The sequence below is a fragment of the Bombyx mori genome, chromosome 14 (genome assembly GCF_030269925.1).
Source record: "Bombyx mori chromosome 14, ASM3026992v2".
Lineage (NCBI taxonomy): Eukaryota > Metazoa > Arthropoda > Insecta > Lepidoptera > Bombycidae > Bombyx > Bombyx mori.
Window position 1 is genome coordinate 6041018 of NC_085120.1, and position 21106 is coordinate 6062123.

The window sequence follows — 21106 nt, forward strand, 5'->3', positions numbered from 1 at the left end:
GATCCTTCGTTTGAACACTAAAAATTACTAACTCTTATAAAAATACTAGCTGGACCCGTCCGCTTCGTTGGCCATTTAAAATTAACATTATTGTTTCTCACCCCCACAAAGATTCTCATCATTAACGCCCCCCAAAATGGTGTAGGGAGTCCAACACTCATATAAATTATTAGCCTATCCATTAAGTACATGTATTTTCTACATGGATACCAAGTTTCAAGTCAATCGGATTCATGGTTCAGTAGTTATAACGGAACATCCGTAAAAACCACTGTAGATTTATATATTAGCATAGATATAGATTCTCAGTTTACTAATGTGTAACATAACCAGATCCTAAAGTTACGTGGATTTTTCTGGAACACACCGATGATATGACAACAAATTGAACAGATTCCCATTGCAATATCTCATTTTAGCACAATGAATTATTTGTGTAGGTACGTTGCAACAGGTCCGTATTTATGTCCCTATTGTCATTCGGGATGTCGAGTGAAAAATGTTTCTACACGGGGGGCGTATAAAAGACCTCACTTTATTTATACTGTATGAATTATTGAAAGGCTTGATGCATGTCTAGCCTGCGAAATAGTGAAGGCTGTACGTTTGTCGTTTAGACGTGGCTTTATTGCATTTTAATAGCGCTTTTAGATTTATCATTTTGGAACGGGTCAATAGATGCTTCTCTGTGTTATTTATTGATCTACCTAGTCTTTTGTTGCGTGAATATCGGAGAATTATTCCGAAACTCGCTTTAAGGGTACGAATAGTAATACGTATTTTTTGAGAGAACAAATATAACTAAATATGCCTGCGTTCACGATCTTAAACGAGACAACAGAGGCTCAACATATACTGGTTGCACTTGGTTGTGAAAAGTGTGGTTTTAATGTTATATCGCCGGCTTCTGTCGTAGCCATTATAAAATATACACCAGTTTTATTTTATTCAGTAAGTTTAATCAAAATCGATGCAACCTGGTGGTAGGGCCTCTTGTGAGTCCGCGCGGGTAGGTACCACCACCCTGCTTATTTCTGCCGTGAAGCAGTAATGCGTTTCTGTTTGAAGGGTGAGACAGCCGTTGTAACTATACTTAAGACCTTAGAACTTATATCTCATGGTGGGTGGCGCATTTACGTTGTAGATGTCTATGGGCTCCAGTAACCACTTAACACCATGTGATCTCGTCCACCCACATAAACAATAAAAAAAAACCTTTTAAGGGTGGCTATGACAAATCTGTAGTAAGAGAAACAAACAATAATCAAGAAAAACATTTTAAAATGGTGATTTGGCTTCAGAAACATTTAGTATCGCAACATTTCATTGCAAGGATCTTATATTTACATTTTCAAAATAGTTATAGATCGATATTAGTTGTAAGTTCTCGTTTTTACATACGGCTCAGAATGTGAATATTACACGGATGCATTCCGCATACTGTGTCTTATTCTTTATGCAAACACGAAAGGAACATCGGTGAATGTCAAGGATTCTCATAATATCGTATCGCGAATAACTAAATAAGTCGTGTGTATGAATGGAATGCATACGTATTGTTTATTCACGCAAATTTAACTTTGCCATATTATGTCGAATTGATTAGAGGATGCATAATATGTTGGCGCTTATTACTTGTGGGAATCGTATTCGAAGGATTGCAGAAAATTATAATAATATTGTGGATGGAATTTTATCTGGTTGCATAGAAATAAGTATAATTGAGAAGCAATATTTCATTGAACCCCTTTTTAGCGTTAACGAAATTATTAAGTCTAATTTTTATAGAACTAGTAACTTACCTAGTGTCTTAATTAAAATTAAGTAAAACACCTTTAAAAAGTGTGAATAATTCGAATTTGTTGGAGAATAAATGATGCGATTATATCGCCTTTTCGCATTAAAACTATAATCTCAAAACCTACTAATTTTACAGGAGAGTGTTTTAAAGGTTTAACATGTTGCAACATATTTTTTTTACCAGTTACATTATTTATATTTTAAAGTAAGATAAAATTATGTATTAATTTTGTTGATACTAGCCAAAACATAGGTTAACTAAAAAAAAACTAAAACTATACTACGTTCTTTTGGCAGTGTTTATGAGAAAAATACTGATGATACCAAATGATTCCGCATATTAACTCAATTTTGAATATTTTTTTTAAATTGTACACTCTTAATGCGAAAAGACGATGTTTTGAAACATTTTAAGAAAAAAAAATGCTTTTTTTTAAAAGTTTGAAGTTTGAAAAAAAAATCATTATCTTTTAGATCGATTCAATTCGTTCATTTTCACACCTCCAGCTCGCGGATTCCAATGCATTATGTATGAAAGCACGTAGGGCTTTTCCGCTGTTTTCTTGTTTTCTTTAACATCGGACCACACACGGACTCGAACGAGATCGCATTCGATATCGTCTTGTTAGTTTTTATGTGTTCTTGGTGTAAATTGCGAGAGTTATGGTCGCGTGTATTCGTAATTTTGTCTTTTCTTAATACGTCCGCTAGTTACGCGGCGGCAATCGTTTACAATGTGAGACCGTTATTTACGCATTCTTCACTTTATATTTACCGTGTCATGCTTGCTGCATTGCTGTATTTTATGACCACCTATAAGTCTCGGTTCCAAAAGCATTAAGTCGTGAATAAACCTCAAAATCGAACATGTTATTAAAAAAAAGGACAAATAATTTAATATTCGCTGTAATATTTTATTACCCATATTTTATGGAACATAATGTTCGGCTAAAATAATTTAAAATAGAACGTTACGTTGAATATATTGAGTCCCGTTACATTTGAAAAATATTAATAAGATATAAAATTATTAATATTATAGTGTATTCAATATCGACTCGAATGGCGTTTCAAGTGAGTATTCAATTCCAGTCTATATCAAAACTTCAATGCAGTTATAAAATAATTCATGCCGCACACTGAAAGCGTTCAGATAGATATCTTTTGAATATAAATATTAAATAGGATGTAACCGTACCTGCATCTAGATATTGCACGTATTAGTGCCTCAGAAAATACGGAATAAATACTATGCGATTTACTACACAGCCTTTGAATTAAACGACTTTGACTACAGCACCTAATGGTGCTATTTATTTCAACTAGCAGTTCGCTATCTTAAATACAGTTAAATTTGTAATTTAAATACGCGTAATTTAAAGTCAAGTCAAACGTTTATTTATCAGGGAGATAGAATTAGGATTATTTTAACGTTTATATTTCTTTCCAGTGAAATGTTTGCAATGCATTGCAGTAGTGGATTGTGTAGACATTCTGAAAAGCACGAATAGTTACATTACTGCTTTAATTTTCCATTGACAGCTTTAATTTTCATCTTCGTGTAGCAGATGAATAATTATAATTTTATTATGCTTTTCGACTTACACGATTCTTTGAGATTAAACCCTGTCAGAAAGAAACGTGCAAATTAGACGCTGAAGGTGTTTGAAAAAAATACTTTTGATCTAAATTCGGCAGTCAGTTATACCGAGCCAATACGATCTAAAGAAACAAATTAGGGTTTAAGCAAGGACAAGTTACACTAGGTTTAAAAGAAGGGAGTTCATTTGGAATGTTCTCCTTCCCGATGTTTCCTGATCGCTATAACATATCTTTTTTCAAGTGAAATTAATGTAGAGTACTTAGCGGTAGGTAGTGCCTTGGCGTGCCCATTGCATTGGCGTTGCTCACGTCCATGTGCCACTGAAACCACTGATCATCACGCGACCTCTAAGCTCATTTGCCTACAAGGACAATAAAGAAAAAGTTTTCAAATTTATAATCATCATCATAGTCGGTTACTCTACAGAGCAGTCGTGGTCATGTGGAATTCTTGTTTATTAAAGCCTTGACAGATGTTCTCCATGCTTTGCGAACTGAGGCTTGGCGCATGCATTCGTTAAGTGGTGTTTTAGTAAGGTCTTTCACCTGATCAGTCCAGCGCATAGGGCTTCGTCCAAGAGATCTTTTACCATTGACCCTACCCTAAACAACAAGTTTCTTCATAGGCTCTGCTGGCCGTCGCGGATAGGTGTCTAAATTTATAATACACTAGCTGTACCCGTCCGCTTCGCTAGGCATTTAAAATTAACATTATTATTTCTCACCCCCACAAAGATTCTCATCATTAACGCCCCCGCAACTGGTGTAGGAAGTCCAACACTCATATAAATATTAGCCTATCCATTAAGTACATGTATTTTCTACATGGATACCAAGTTTCAAGTCAATCGGATTCATGGTTCAGTAGTTATAAAAGAGCATCCGTAAAAACCACTGTAGATTTATATATTAGTAAAGACTTACTATAAATTTTCGCGTGTTTATGTAAATTAAGGATTACGCTTCCGAATTTGCCTACTGATTGAATCGGGCTGCACTGATCGCGATTGCGACACTCCGGGTACCTAAGCATATGAAAGTAAAAATTGCGTTGGTTCCCGTTACTCATAGATCCATGCCTAGTCTCGACTTTCATTTAGAATGTGCCATAGTCGTTCACTTGTCATATTTAATACCTACGTACTTTTAATGTTATTTTAATTGGAATCATTACGTAGACTCTACTGGCACGATACAAGTTAGCATCTTGCGTGCATATTAAAAGAATTAATCGAAGTATACACCAAAAAAGATAATTGAAGAATCAACTCAGACACTATCTATCGAAGATTGCATTTAAAGAAACATAATTGCTGACCGTATCAGCGAAATCAAAATGCATGAAAATTCTAAATGATTTTTCTTAGTCGTATATTAACTGTCGTAAAGGAATGGGCGTATTAACTAAAGTGCTAATTATAGCGATTAATAGTCATTAGCGATTCGATGTATAATGAAGCCTGTTGGATACAATGTTGCCAGGAAAACATAAAGTATCCGATGATTAAGTCGTTGGTGCTGTTTATTTTTATTTTAATGTAGCTTGTTGCTCGATGCAAAAAAATGCGTTTAACAAATTCCAGTTGTGTTTATTTTCAAAGCGATTACTATTAACCACATAATGAACCTATTGAAATATTCGTTTATTAATAATAGAAAAGACAACTCAAATCTATGTAGAAAATAAGGGTTTGTTAAAAGTACGTTTACGGATTAAGCTTGCAATTTTTATTGTCCTTTGCGTATCATTATTATATTTATTATTACCGATGTTTCTAAAACTACTACTTTGTATGAAAAATGGAAGATTAAACTGTAACAGTAGTTTTAACTAGTTTCCGACTGGCGAAAATCGGAGAATATACTAAAAATAAGGCAAATAAAATAGTATTAACTTTATGGTGAACAGAGAGCGCATAACTTTTTACACTGTTGTCAATGTCAATAAAAATGCCAATACAAATAATTCTAAACTAAATTTTCGGTTACGGAGAACCGTTCAATAAATGTTTAATTATGTATCTATATCTAAACGTTTATTGAATCCTCATTTGTACATGAATTTCCAATACACGAAATAGTTATCGTAAATTTATGAAAGTGAATTAAATATTAATTTTGAACGTATCAATGAAATATTATATGTGTTTCATTTTTATCTTAAGCAAGTTTTATTTTAGCTCAGTACTACATTGCAGTGGTAGGACCTCTTGGGAGTCCGCACGGGTAGGTACCACCACCCCGCCTATTTCTGCCGTGAAGCAGTAATGCGTTTCGGTTCGAAGGGTGGGGCAGCCGTTGTAACTATACTGAGACCTTAGAACTTATATCTCGAGGTGGGTGGCGCATTTACGTTGTAGATGTCTATGGGCTCCAGTAAACACTTAACACCAGGTGGGCTGTGAGCTCGTCCACCCATCTAAGCAATAAAAAAAAAAAAAATGATACATAAATCTATTTACTTGATATGTCTTCAAATAAATTAAATTCCATTGGGATGAAAAAGTGACTTTTCAATCAACAGGTGACCCTGCCGCCTTTCCAAATATATGTTTCGCACACAAAACAAGAAGGGGCACTTAAAGACTTGTTTTTTAAACGTACCGTGTCTTTTGTATTATCTCCTTTTTTCAACGATAAATGCTTGGAATGTCCGTTTATAAGTATGTATATTTCTACTTGAGTCCACCACTTTGCATATTTAGTTTAAAGCATTAATATTTTATCATAATATACGATCACGTTTCACGTCTATTTTCTGCGGGCTTTTTGTATTTATTCTCCTTGCTTTTGATAGATTTTTACTTAATGATTTTGGTATTTAAACTACAAATATATAAAATACTAGCGACCCGCCCTCACTTCGCTTCGGAAACATTAAAACACACATGAAAAAATAAAAATAAAATAAAAAAAAGTAGCCTATGTTCATCAGGGACAATGTCGGCTTCTAATGGAAAAAGAATTTTTCAAATCGGTCCAGTAGTTTCGGAGCCTATTCGAAACAAACAAACAAACAAATCTTTCCTCTTTATAATATTAGTATAGATGTATGCTAAAGGCATGCTCAGCTTCTGTAATTAAGAAAACTAAATTATGTTTTGGCCATTTGGTGTGTTCGATGCGAACTGCATTGCATTGTGATCTTTAACATTCTTTAATATTTTTGTAAGTATGAGAAAATTTATGTGTGCGAATGTTGTGGCTGATTTTGTTGGTGTTATGTGATTCGGTAAAAAAATATCGACCTATTTAATAATCATATCAACGTAATCGATACTTAAAGGGACCACCGTTCAAGCACCTGTCTTTTTTTCCTACCTATGCCGATAGCCTTGAGAGGTTATTTCAGCTTCGCCCTAACGTGTATAGGTGAGCTCACGGGGCTCAAACCGGAGTGTTGCTTACACTGACCCTAGCAAGAGCAGTGCTCCGCGGAATCTACCACCGGATCGGAAACGCTACCCACTGAGAAGATCCGGTGAGAAACTCAGTGGGCTGTGTCTATGGGTTAATTCGCTCGTCGAGCCCTTCGTCGCAAGCGATGGGTTCGACGAGGACGGTGACCGGTTCAACCTTTCTAAGATACGTCTAACTAAATATTTTCGTTACGTTATTTGTTCACACTCGAAATAAAATGACTTCCGTTACCTTTTATTGGTGCTACGATCTTATCTTCTTCAATCGTTGAACTCTTTGCATATATAAATATGTGCTGCGTGTGGTCAACACTTTTATGTTTCACGTGTTGTATTTCGGACACGTCCGTTTCAACTTTGTTATTGTTTACTATCGGTTAGCCCTCTATGAATATTTAATGCGTTACTTTTTTGTTTGTGTTTATTGAAGTACTACGTGTGTGCTTGGAGCTCTTTGAACTCGCTTTTTAATTCTTTTGATTGAATTATGTTACTTCTAAAGTTTGTTCGTTTTCTTGTTATTTATTTATTTGAAAGTTTTTTGTCAGTGAATTCTTGTACGGTTTTTGGATTAATAAGATGGTTTCGATTCGTGCTTATACTGTGGTTTTCGTTTTCCGATTTAAGTTTAAATTCGGGATATTTTATAAATGCAATTATTACTATTATTATTTTTTTAAATAAGAATTTGGCTCCAACGCCTTTAACATTTGGAACCTCTGGGTCTGCGGAGGGACTTCGGTTCCCTCCGTTTTTTGTACCGTATGTTCCATGGGGAGTGCTCTGAGGAATTGTTCGAGATGATACCGGCATCTCGTTTTTACCATCGCACCGCCCGCCACCGGAGTAGAGTTCATCCATACTACCTGGAGCCACTGCGGTCATCCACAGTGCGTTTCCAGAGGTCTTTTTTGCCACGTACCATCCGGCTATGGAATGAGCTCCCCTCCACGGTGTTTCCTGAGCACTATGACATGTCCTTCTTCAAACGAGGCTTGTGGAGAGTATTAAGCGGTAGGCAGCGGCTTGGCTCTGCCCCTGGCATTGCTGAAGTCCATGGGCGACGGTAACCACTCACCATCAGGTGGGCCGTATGCTCGTCAGCCTACAAGGGCAATAAAAAAAATAAAAAAAACATTGATTTTGCCAATGTCAAAGTATATACAAAAATGACAGGTGCATAGAGAGAAAAACATTTACTGAATACAAATAAATTTGGTCAGTTTACCATACGCGAATCTCTGATTTTAAGAGCAGCACAAACATATAATATGTGAGACTAACTACTTTAAAGATAATTATTATTAGCAGAAAAAAATGTACACAGAATATTTACATGTTTAGAATAGACTAAAGTTAATAAAGAATTAATGCAATTATTTATGAGGTTTTTAATACTATTTAGTATATTGGATATTGACCGTAGATTTTACAAATCTGCGCATGTACACGTCATTTAATCTTCGACTAGTGAGCGGCAATCACTCCATGGAATCATTCCGGCCTTGCTTGCTCCAGAATTGAGAGTAATAATTGAAAGATCGTTCGTACTTTGGTTGTCACGCGGTCACCGAGTGCCCGGTGAATGCAGCTGGTTGTGACTCTATGATTGGTTCTATAACATCAATTTTTTAACCTCCATTAAACGGTGCAAAGTGTCGGTACTCATTAGATTTATGTGAACTTTATGACGATGAACATTACTAATATATGTATGTATAAGTATTCTTTCTGTAGTTAGTTACGTTTTAAGTGCTCCTGCAATAAGAATATTCGATATAGAAGTTCTAAATCTTTTATGGCACCTACAAATGTATTGGCCACTCGTAAGGGTAGGCTCTATCGTCACATTCTGCTTGCCCTTATCCCACGTTGTGTGGGTTAGGCAGAGAATATCTTCTTATCATTCTGCATAGAGATGTGGCACAAGTTTTGCGATCAGCAGCGCGACTACAAACCGAATTTATATCTCCACATATCCATTTCAACGTGCAATCCCTATTGCACTTTGAGTGAGACTTTTTCTGTTTCTTCATTTGTTGTCTCTATTACTTTTCTGGTTTGGGTTAGTATATTATTATTATTAACATTTGCAGCAAGATTTAGATTTCTAAATACCATAAAATTAAATTTATCACATTCTGGATTTTCATAATAATTTTTACCAGTGAACCAGCACCTTAGAAATATAATTGAGGTTTCTAAAAACTCATACTGGGTGATATATTTCATGCTGTGATGCCCATTAGCTCCCGGTTCCGCTTAATACAAATTGCGCTCCGAGATAGGTAATAGTCGATTTTTCTCAAATCAATAATGGTAATGTCCAATATGAATTTCAACAAATTCTACCACACACTACCATTACTTATTAAAGCACCTTTGACAATATAAAGAAAGAAAAAAAATGTGAGCCGTCACGGGACGCCTGGCAGATGTGAAACATCGACATTATTTGGTAAAAGAAAAAAAGAAAAAAAAAAAGCGAATATGCAGAAAAGAACAGATTGTGATAAGAACTAAAAATATGTCATAATGATAAAATAAAATATTACGAAAAAATAATTTGTTTTCAAGTAAAACACAGAGAGAATCGCACAGTCGATTGCGCATGGCGACGCGTCGCCACACCGTACACACTACTGCATATAGACTGTATATATATACAATCATATAGCGTGGCGACGCGTCGCTACGGCATGCGTCGCCACGCCAGAAATCGGTTTTACGTGCGGCTATAGATGTTTCACATCAAAAAACTTATTACTTCATTTAAGCAAGAATCTGTATCGTAAATTAATTATTAGAGATTAACTAAATCGCTTATTCCGAAATGAATATTTGTATCGATATTTTATCAGGCAACGGCGCCGCCGCTATCTAAGCGGTCATAAAAATATTTCTTTAATGTTGCGTGTCGAGACCTTATTTACTGTTTATTGGGAAATCGTCGATAGTAGGTACCCGGAAAGCGTCTCGTTTCTTTTCCACGTGATGTTCAATTGTTTTTCCTGTATGCTTGCTTATGCTTTAGTTGTAATTGATGTAATTTTCGAATTTGTTCCGAAAACCGAAGATAAATAAAAAAGTTCACTGGACTTGCGTAGAGCACAGAGGAGGATACTAGGATTATTCACGTGTGCTGTTGTTGCTTCGTAGAGATTATTTTTAAATAAAAATTAAAAAAAATCAACAATAAACATACATGTAAGCTGAACAAAAACAGAGTCAAGAAGCTATTGTACAAAATGCTATTGTTTTTTCATATGTCACACATTTGATTAAAACTGTCCTAAGATTTGTTTATCATATGTCGCATGAAAACTATAAAGCCTAATATAGCCTATAATAAAGATATAACCTATAATAGAATATAGCCTATAATAAAGTCTAATATAAATATGAATATCTAATAGAGCCATGCGATTATTGAATTCATATATGTGTGTTTCATAGAAAATTCTTTTTTGCAGAGGTGACCCAGCTAGAAGACCCGAGGCTAGAATGGCTGAGTGTTCAGGAGGCGATGCTGAGGGACTACCTCCACACAGCGCAGGAGGCTCTCGAGGTCAGTTCGAAAGCTTAATATAGATGGTACACAAAATGCTTTTCAATGGAAAGTGCACCATCACATGAGAACCGCAGAATCGATATTACAATAAAACAAGAATGCAAAGAAAAGTACACTTCACAATAGAATCGCAAAATATTTTTTTGAAATTAGAACAGGTTATCTATCAGGTTATAATCGATTAGTTAGTTATTGTAAATGTGAAAATACTCGACCTGCCCCGCGGCTTCTACTGCCTTAAATTTGTACTTTAGAAAGTATGAAACATGTTGCACTAGAGAAATTATGATTTGTAGATCCGTACGAACCTAAAATACAATTCAGTGACCGCACTGTGATAGTGCTCTGAGGAATTGCTTGAGATGATTCCGTCATCTCGTTTTTACCATCGCACCGCGCCCGCCACCGGAGTAGAGTTCATCCATACTACCTGGAGCCACTGCGTTCATCCACAGTGCGTTTCCAAAGATATTTTTTGCCATGTACCATCTGGCTTTGGAATGGCTCCACGTTGTTTCCTGTATTACATATCCTTCTTCAACCGAGGCTTGCGGAGAATACCTAATGGTAGGCCGCTGCCTACTTTAATTGCTGAAGTACATGGGCGACGGTACCCACTCACCATCAGGTGGGCTGTATGCGCGTGTGCTTACAAGCGCAATAAAAAAAAAACTACCAAATACACACGGCGTTACTCGGGTCATGTAATTACTATGATAAATAGCGTCTTGTATTAATTTCGGTTACAAACTATTTTTGTGCGAAATAGTCAATAAATACTGTTTAGATATTTTTACGTGATTGAATAAAACATACAAAAACTCATATTTAATTATAATATTAGTATATAGACTTCAGAGATACAAGAAACTGTAATTAATCTGAAAACTAAGTATGGTTAATAATATATATAATAATATATAATATAGGTTTTTATTTCTGGATAGCTTCGATAACATACATTGAAATAAATAGCAACATAGGCTTATAGCACCTTATAGTACCAAACGTGTATATTTTAAAACAACCAAACGCTATATGTTAAAATTTTAGAATCTTTTTCATCTTGTAACTAAAAGCGTTAGGCTTTTGTGAGCTAGTTGAGAAAACGAGGTGACGATCTACCCTTTGTTAGGTGGTTTCCTCAACTCATAGAAATCGAATCGTGAAAAAATGTGGTATTCTCGTCAAGTCAAATTTCAAGCTTACATTGCTTTCGTCGCGTTAATCGCACACAGATTTATAATAAAAATGTAATTAGGCATATAAAATTAAAAATCTCTGCTTTGAAATTTTAGACAGCCAAATAACATATAACTATAATATATTTGTAAATCTTCGATGGATAGACACACGTATTTTTTATAATAGTCGAACAATAGATTCATATTGATGAAGAAGAAACATGTACATAATTGAACAGTGTTAATTATCAGAGTCAAAAAATATACAACAAAACGTACAGCGTACGAGGAAAACACATTGTTGTAACCACATCCATTACAACGTTCTTCCGGCGGAGGATATCCGCGATTTTTGTCTCCGTTCTACATTGCCACGAGTTTCATTGGAAACAAAAACTAAAGATACACGCCCCTAATTGCGAATCTCCTCCTTTTTTATTTAAAGTCGGCTAAAACACTTTCTCTTCTTTTAGTAATAGGTACGTATTTTATGAATACGTACGTATTACGTCAATCATATCACCCGCTATCATCAGACCGTATATTTAAAATGTAAGTTAAAAATGCTATCTATAGTGTTCGGAACGCCCGTAAAAAGTTTAACAGTAAAGCAACAATTGTCATATATAATTTTTTTATTTTTTTCTCTACGGTTGTCAATAAAAACTGTCAGCTACGAGATGTGGATCTTATTTTTTTTATTGTAAAATCTTCCTCAAAACCTAAAATATAAACAAGAAACCGTCCGCTACACATAGTCTTGGTTATTTAGGAGTATAGAAATATAATTAATAATCCTCTGTGTGTTTAGATTCTGTGATTCTTCACTGATTGTATTCTTGAATTACTCGGATTTAAAATAAATATAGTTTTATCTTTTAACGTAGAATATTAAAACTAAAACGAAACCTGTTAGAAAAAAATAAGGGAAATTCGATAAAAATGAATACGCATAGATGCAGATACTCACACATACACAATACAATATGCATGCGCGCACACGCCCACACACACACACACACACACACACACACACACACACACACACACACACACACACACACACACATTCACACATACGCATAATAACCTTAAATGATAACACCTAATGATCTCTCAACACTAGTCCGCAGCATCTGTTCACGACTTAACCCTACCTAATCTATCTTAAGGAGGGAGCCTGGAGTTCAGTAATACAGGTCTTTGAACCTATTACAGACTTCAGCTCTTTCAAAGGCTTACAAAATAAATTATAAGGTTAATGTCCATTTGTATTCGTACTATACCTTTAAGAGAGAAACAAATAAATTATTATTATTATTATTATTATTTCTCTTTGCTTTGAATATACGTTGGCCAATTGTTTCTGTCATTCATAATATTAAACTCGAAACCGCATTCGTCTTTCTGTTCGTAAGGTGCAACATGTTAGGACTGTTTCTGAAACGGCAGTTAACTATAAACGTTTTTACTAAATTAATTTAAATGAAAAACGAGACAGCTGGCATACGTTGGCTCAAACACAAACCCCGGGAGTCAGCTGATATTGAAACGTGTTCGATTGCGTCACTTAAAAAATATACAAAAAAATATCGATCGGCAGTTTCTGTTGTTATCATAAGAGAAACCGTAACACCTGTCTTTGTTTGCGATAATGATCCGCTTACTTCGATTAAACAATAAGGTATTATTGTATAAAATACAATCGTAAATGCAATTGAAAATTCGTCATTCAACGAATTTTCTAATACGCATAATGAAATCATACGTTTGCTCTACGCATAATAACCCTTTTTTTTCCTCCTGAGATGAAGAAGGGAAGAAGAGAAGGGCCGAGGTCCTCCACCTCCCCCAATTTCTCACAGGAGACTACGCCTTAAAAAAGGCGCGCTAAGCACTTGCCCCGCAGAACGACTATCGACTAATCCCCATCGAGCTCCACCACACCGACTACACGAAACTTACGGTACCGCGGTGCGCGCCGAAAGTCTCGCCTTAGCCGGTACCCGTACTAATGTTAAGACGGGATCTCATCCCCGGGAAAATCCCGAAGAACCTCGTCTCGGGAGACACACCATGAGCGGCGCACAGGAGCCACCTACGCATAATAACCCTACGCGAATTCATGTGATTCGTTATTGTATCTTATACTACTACTACTATCCATCCCTGTTCCCGTTATCTGGGGTCGGGTCTCCTCACTCTACGGCGCCAGGCTGATCTGTCCTGGGTTGTCGGTTTTGGCAATTGGGATTTCTTAAGGTCTCTTTCGATGTTTGACCACCAGGTCGATGGCAGGCGGCCTCTACCTTTCTTTTGTTCTGGCAAGCTTAATGCGATTTTCACTAGATGGTCTTCGTCCCGTCTCATGATATGGCCATACCATCTAAGGCGATTTTCCGTCATTTTGTCTGTGTATGATGTGACTTTAAAGCTCCCCTGTATGTATTCGTTCCAAACTCTGTCCGTCCTGGTCGCCCCACCCGCCCAGCGCAACATCTTCATTTCGTTTACATGTGCCATCTATTCATGCGCTTTCTTGACTGTCCAGCATTTGGAACCGTACAATAAGGCTGGCCTGACAGCTGTCTTGTATACTTTACCCTTTGTTTTTATGGGCATACGATTATCACACAGAACTCCTGTCAGCGACTGCCATTTCTGCCACGCTACATTTACACGGTGCGCAACATCGGTCTCCACAGTAGCATCCGGCGTGAGCATAGATCCCAGTGTAGTGTATCTTATGCGGATAAAAAAAATAGCACAAAATATATGCATAATATTAAGTGTTTTGTTGATAGCTTAATCCTGATTTTAGTTAAAAATGCGAAAATAAATCTTAAAAGTAGTTTAATTAATTATGTCAACGACTCGCGTAGAAAATTCTATTTTTATTTTTATTCAAGTTCAATTTTATTTTATTTCTTATTTTAGAGATATTTTCTTATTTCAGATTTTTAAATCATCTTGAAAAAAAATATTTCTACGGCCACTCACAAAAGCGTGTTTTTTAACTAGTATTTATTTTGAAATTCTTTATATTTTCGTAAATGTATTTTGTTTATTGAGTTCCTCAAATATCATTGTATTCAAAACTCAATAAACAAATATACGACTATTTAATTTTACACATATATTTTTATTGTTACTTGCAATGAAAACAATGTGACATTTTGTGTAAGTGTATCCACATCAATGACGTTGTGAATTTGTCGTCATATTTTCGCCTATTTTTGCGGCGAAACAGTATAGGGTTTCAGTTTGAATGGGCAGCCATTGTCCACTACAACTGAGACTTCACGGTCACGGCTCAAGTCAGTTGCGGAATTTACATTATTAGACATCATTAAAGGCTTCGGCAGCCACTTAACACTAGGTGGAGCGTGAGATCGTTTACCTGTCTAAGCTTTTTTTATTGCCTTTGTAAGCAGACGAGCATTCGGCCCACCTGATGGTAAGTGGTTACCGTCGCTCATGGACGTGCAATCCCAGGGGCAGAGCCAAGCCGCTGCCTACCGTTAAAAGAAGAAAAATCTGTATAAATTTTTGAGTCTGATAATTGACGCACGAACGCATAGAGCACGATTATCTTTTTTTTTTTTATTGCCTTTGTAGGCAAACGAGCATGCGGCCCACCTGATGGTGAGTCGTTACCGTCGCCCATGGACTTCAGCAATGCCAGGGGCAGAGCCAAGCCGCTGTCTACGAACAAACAGAAACGAATTTTAATTTTAAACACCTTATTAGAATAAATTTAAAACTTTACCATGTTATAGTAAATTATAGTACAGTTCATCGACATTACACAGCGCTGTTCCTTTATCATTTAAGATAAATTTTGCATATAACGAACACCGTTCATTTCTATATTTATTTCATTAGCAGTATCCGTGACTTGTGTTATTTGCATAGTAATCTTCGACTTTTGCACGAGCACACATCAAATATTTAGTTTTGTTTCTAAATTAGCATGCTTTATTTTCATTTTATATTATTAAAGTGGGATACAAAAAAAGTTAAGAGATCTCCGTATTAAAATTTTGATTTTTTATTCAAGAGAAAAAAGAAGAACTTCCAAATTTATTTGTAAATACTTTTAGTCGGTTCTTGTTTTAATTAAGTTAATTTTAAGAAGTTAAGAAACGTTTAGCAAAATAAAACTATTGCTACTATTTTACTATTATTATTTTACTGGTGGTAGGACCTCTTGTAAGTCCGCACGGGTAGGTACCATCGCCCTGCCTATTTCTGCCCTGAAGCAGTAATGCGTTTCGGTTTGAAGAGTGGGGCAGCCGTTGTAACTATACTGAGACCTTAGAACTTATATCTCAAGGTGGGTGGCGCATTTACGTTGTAGATGTCTATGGTATCCAGTAACACCAGGTGAGCTGTGAGCTCGTCCACCCATCTAAGCAATAAAAAAATTAAAAACTAGCTATGGATGAATTGGATGATATGAGTGATCTGTTTAGAAGTCTGACCTTTGCCCTAGCCTACTCAAAATATGCTATGTCGATTGTATACGATGATAGATGTCAATGACCGGTTATCATATTTTGATACGTATGTCCTTGTGTTTTACCACGATTACCCAAAACTCATTTCAATCGTCGTCCCATTATAATATTCATCAGTCGAAAAAAATAACTTAGGAATAATAAACATGTTTTTTAGTAATTGAAAACGTAGAAGAAAACCAAGCATTGTATATCGAAATAGAAGTATTTTAGTTGCCAGTACAAATACAGATGGCTCAATATAATTTTTCAGTTAGCAAATAAATAGGTCGTTACGTTCAATTGCTGTTATATTTCATGCCGTATTGAAATGGGACTTGTCAAAATGGCGAGCTCAGACAGGGTGTCTGTTTCTATCGTATAATTATGGTTAGTGATAACGTCTACAAATACAATCTGAAACATACAAGTCTTTACAATAAACCTGTTTCGAAAACCAATTAAGATTGACCCACGTCAATATAATTTAATTATGACTGTATATTTTAATCTATATGTAATTTCGGACGTTATGGATTATATTGAGGGGTGCAAAGTTATTTGGTTTAAGTGTCATTTCGCTTAATATTCGACAGTTATCTTTGTTATTAAAGGTGCGTTTTATTTGGTATTAGGATCAACAGTCCGTTGTTTTTAATTGAACTTCAAGTGAGTTAACTCCCAAGTATCTGAAGTTTTTTGTTTTGATATTTTTTCCAAATTTTAAACTGTAAAAGGCTTTTTCTCCTGTAAAGTTGCAAAAATGTCACTTAAACCCAATAGTCTTTTACCCCTCGATATAATTTTTATTGATAGAACCAATCGCCAACTAAAACTCATTCGGGTCTGCTGATGTGAGAAATCTTCAAACGGAAAGGTTGAGGCATAGTTTAAGCGTTCTTTTCAGAGCCACATTTAAAACTGTTACAGAAACTATATTTCAATTAATGTCTTTTATATTTACAACAACAATTTGAAGAGCAGACGGTTAACGTGGTATAGACATGTGATGCGTAGAGAGAAGATGCATGTGACTATGAGATGTATGGAAATGGTAGTGCAAGGTAGAGCAGGAAAAGGTCGACCGAAGAAGATATGGGCGGAGTGTGTGAATGACGATATGAGAGAGAGAAAGCTATGAGAAGATATGAGTGTTGAGATGACAGCTGATAGAAGAGAATTGAAGAGAAAAATTTGCTGTGCCGACCCCACCTAGGTGGGGATAAGGTAGAGACAAAGAAGATGATTTTTTATATATTTACAAGTAATTCTAATTAGTATTAAGAGTTAAATTAGGTTTCAGTGATAAGCAGTCGAAAAAGGTCGTAACCAACTTTGCTATTCCCTATACTTAATTCATCTTGCTGTACCACAATCATTAAAACTTTTGTAACATATGTATGTACAATGAAAAATAAATACCAATGTACACGGTTTTCATAGTGTTCCAAAAATAAAATTCAACACCTGCGCTCACACAGAGACATACGTCAAAGGCATTTTTGTCAAAGCTGCTAATACTGTTATTTTGTGCAGTTTTCGACCTTATGACCCGACGCGGTTTGGTGTGCGCTGAAGTTAATGGGTTGGCTAATACAGAACGCGGTGTAGTACTTGACAGGTTCATACGTAGTATGTAGATTGTTTAGAGTGTCGATACCATGCACATGCGCGTCACCGATTTGAAAATAATATTTCGCTGTAATGCAGTGATTTGATGACTATTTATTTGTACTAGAGATCCCGCAGTAGTCGAAATTCGACTATAATTAATTGGAATTGTATGTTTTTACACTATTATGATTGTATTTTATACTTCTATAATAACAAATTTCGCCAAGACTACACTATAAAAATATTAACAAAGACAAACAATATTTAATCTCAATTTGACAACAGACGTCAAGAACAAAAGTTTGGCAATAAATAGTATGCATGCGTGTGTGCGTCAAATAGATGGTACCTAGTGTGTGTAATGTTTTTTTATTGATTTAAGGTATTTTTTATGCATTATTTAAAAAAAATAATTAGCATTGTGCACTTCTTCTCTATATTCTCTATAAGTGTGGAAAGTTTCATACTCCTCCGTCCGCACAATTTTCGTAAAAAGGGATACAAAGTTTTTGCTTAACGTATTAATATATAGATTTATTTTAGTTGTTGTGATTTCATGTTGAATAAAACTAACGGAATGCTTTATCTTAAAATTACGTTCCACAAAATATTTCCACATCACATATTGATACGGTAGTAGGTATAATTATTATGACACGTGATAACTGTCGCAGCGTGAGTTGTGATATTTTAGATAAAACGCATTCTGTTGGTTCGATTTAAATTATTAAATTACATTAAATTAATAAATCTGTACCGGTGGTAGGACCTCTTGGGAGTCCGCACGGGTAGGCACCACCACCCCGCCTATTTCCGCCGTGAAGCAGTAATGCGTTTCGGTTCGAAGGGTGGGGTAGCCGTTGTAACTATACTGAGATCTTAGAACTTATATCTCGAGGTGGGTGGCGCATCTACGTTGTAGATACCTATGGGCTCCAGTAACCACTTAACACCAGGTGGGCTGTGAGCTCGTCCATCCATCTAAGCAATAAAAAAAAAATAAAAAAAAACACACGTATGTTCATACTCGAATATCCCATATTAAAAGCATTTTAGATTTCTAATGTAATTTTAAAAATAAATTAATAAGCCTTAATGGTTACGTAAACAAAACAAGGTAAGTGCGTAAAAATTTAGGCATCTTTCACTGATTGAGTCACGCGATACCTTATAGCGAAATGTTAGTATGATTTCTTCATGCCTTTCGAGATATTTAGCGTGTCCCATGCCAATATTAGCTTTCCATTAATTTGAACACACACAGAGAGGTTATTTGAAACCATTATTAAGAATTAAAAAACCGTGTAGGCAGTAAAAGGTTGTAGGTTGTTAAAAATTTGCGCTTCCGATATTCTTGAGTCACGCAAATGGAACGCAACATCCTATTTACTTACCCATGTGAAGTAAGCCTTGTAAATGTCAATATTAGCTTTAGAATATTTGGTGGTTCACAATTCGTACGGTTTTAAAAAACTTTATATTTTTATTAGATTTTTTTTTCTAAATAAGTTATAATATGTTATTTAAATCCTTGACTGCCGTGTAGGTCATCGGTGCCCTACGTGGCGCACTGAAGTTTTTTTTTGTATTGCTTAGATGGGTGGACGAGCTCACAGCCCACCTGGTGTTAAGTGGTTACTGGAGCCCATAGACATCTACAAACGTAAATGCGCCACCCACCATGAGATATAAGTTCTAAGATCTCAGTATAGTTACAACGGCTGCCCTACCCGTCAGACCGAAACGCATTACTGCTTCACGGCAGAAATAGGCAGGGCGATGGTACCTACCCGCGCGGACTCACAAGACGTCCTACCACCAGGTCCTACTACAATTATGTCGATTTATCTCTTCGATCTTCTTACTAAGGCGCCGAAATATCTACTAGACTCCGGGAACGACGAATCCGAAGATATTGAGAATGAATCTATTTAGTAAGAGATCCAAAAGACTAAAACATTCATTAAAAACAAAAGAAGGCAAAGTTAGGCAATCTAGAGGCTTAGTAACAAAACTCAATATTACTTCACTGCGCCGTGTAGGGCACTGGTGACCTACATGGTAGTTAAAGGGTTAATTAGTATATTGATTTATTTATACTTTATGCACAAAACAAAACTTGTACACATGCGGACTTAATGCCATGGGCATTCTCTTCCTGTCGACCATAGGGTGGTGCAGAGATAATGCATGGTAGGTGCATTAACAAAGAATAACAAACAACAACAACAATCAAAAAAAAAAAAAAAAATCAAAACAAAAATCTTCCTTAAATATATAAGTATATTCGTAGATCGGAAAGGTGCATCTGCTAAAATGGCAAAAATTGTTAGCCACTATTTTGTTCATCAGCTGATGGTGACAGGAAAGGTAGATGGCAAACGTCCCAGAGGACGCGGTCCTACGAGATGGTCGGACCAAATACGATCTTCTCTGGACATCAACTTCCACAATGCCTTCCACAAAGCTAAGGATCGTAGAAGATGGAGGGAAATCGTACGGAAGAAACTGATGCAGCGGGAGAGTCACGACCCTCAGTAATGAGGAAAACGACGCGAGAAGGAGGATTTTGTTCATATATCTGAGGAACCGCAAAGGAACACTATATTATTAGTTATGCGTTCCATTCCGCGATGTTGTTATTAATAAAATCTAGTTTAACGTACGTAAAATTCGCGGAGTTTCCAATGACGTACGGCGAAGAAGTTGTTTTCTTAATTAAGTCTCATTTGATTCTTGATTAAATTTTTTGCTAGATATGTGGAGCGCTGCGATTATTTACATAATTTTTGTTACTAGTCTATATTGGTGGAAAAATATTGTATTAGATTTGACGATAAGAAACTAATTCGTTTGAAAATTTGTCATATGTTAACCTAAGTAGCTAAATATACTGGGTGTTAGGAGACCGTTTCCGAAAACGAAGACAGACGATAGTACTAATGACGCCTTTGATGATGGGACGGAAAAAAATCGATCCTGATTTAAAAAAAAAAAAACATGTTTTGAAATGTTTTATTAGCATTATTTACGCTCTATCATGTTAGTACAGTTAAATGAAACGATTGTTTCATAAAAAATACATTACTTTACTAAAAAAAAACCAGCAATGAAATACGAAATCAAAAACAGCTGATGCTCGGATCAACGAACGCACGGGCGCGGCGTTTCTTTAAGACGCACACCGGTGCGGCGCTGATACCGCGCTTCCCAAAATTTATAACTTTGTAGGTAGAAAATTTTCTTTTTCAGAAGCGGTCTCCTAACACTCAATATAATATATGCTAAATATTTCTTTAGCCCTTTAAGATAATTTGCGTCGTGGCGATAAATGAAACTGTTACCTTGAAATTTTTCATACAATGCCTATGAATACAAAATATGAGTCACCCAATTGAAACAATAGCTGCAAGGTTA

The 21106-nt window shown here is 35.9% G+C and overlaps 1 protein-coding gene across 1 annotated transcript in view; it reads left to right on the top strand.

The window, feature by feature from the left end:
- Positions 1 to 21106, top strand: part of LOC101747103 (protein kibra) — an 89285-nt gene that overhangs the window by 13720 nt on the left and 54459 nt on the right. Inside the window, exon 3 of the mRNA XM_004922644.5 lies at positions 10295 to 10389. Coding sequence (XP_004922701.2) covers positions 10295 to 10389 — 95 coding nt within the window. The remainder of the gene's footprint in view (positions 1 to 10294; positions 10390 to 21106) is intronic.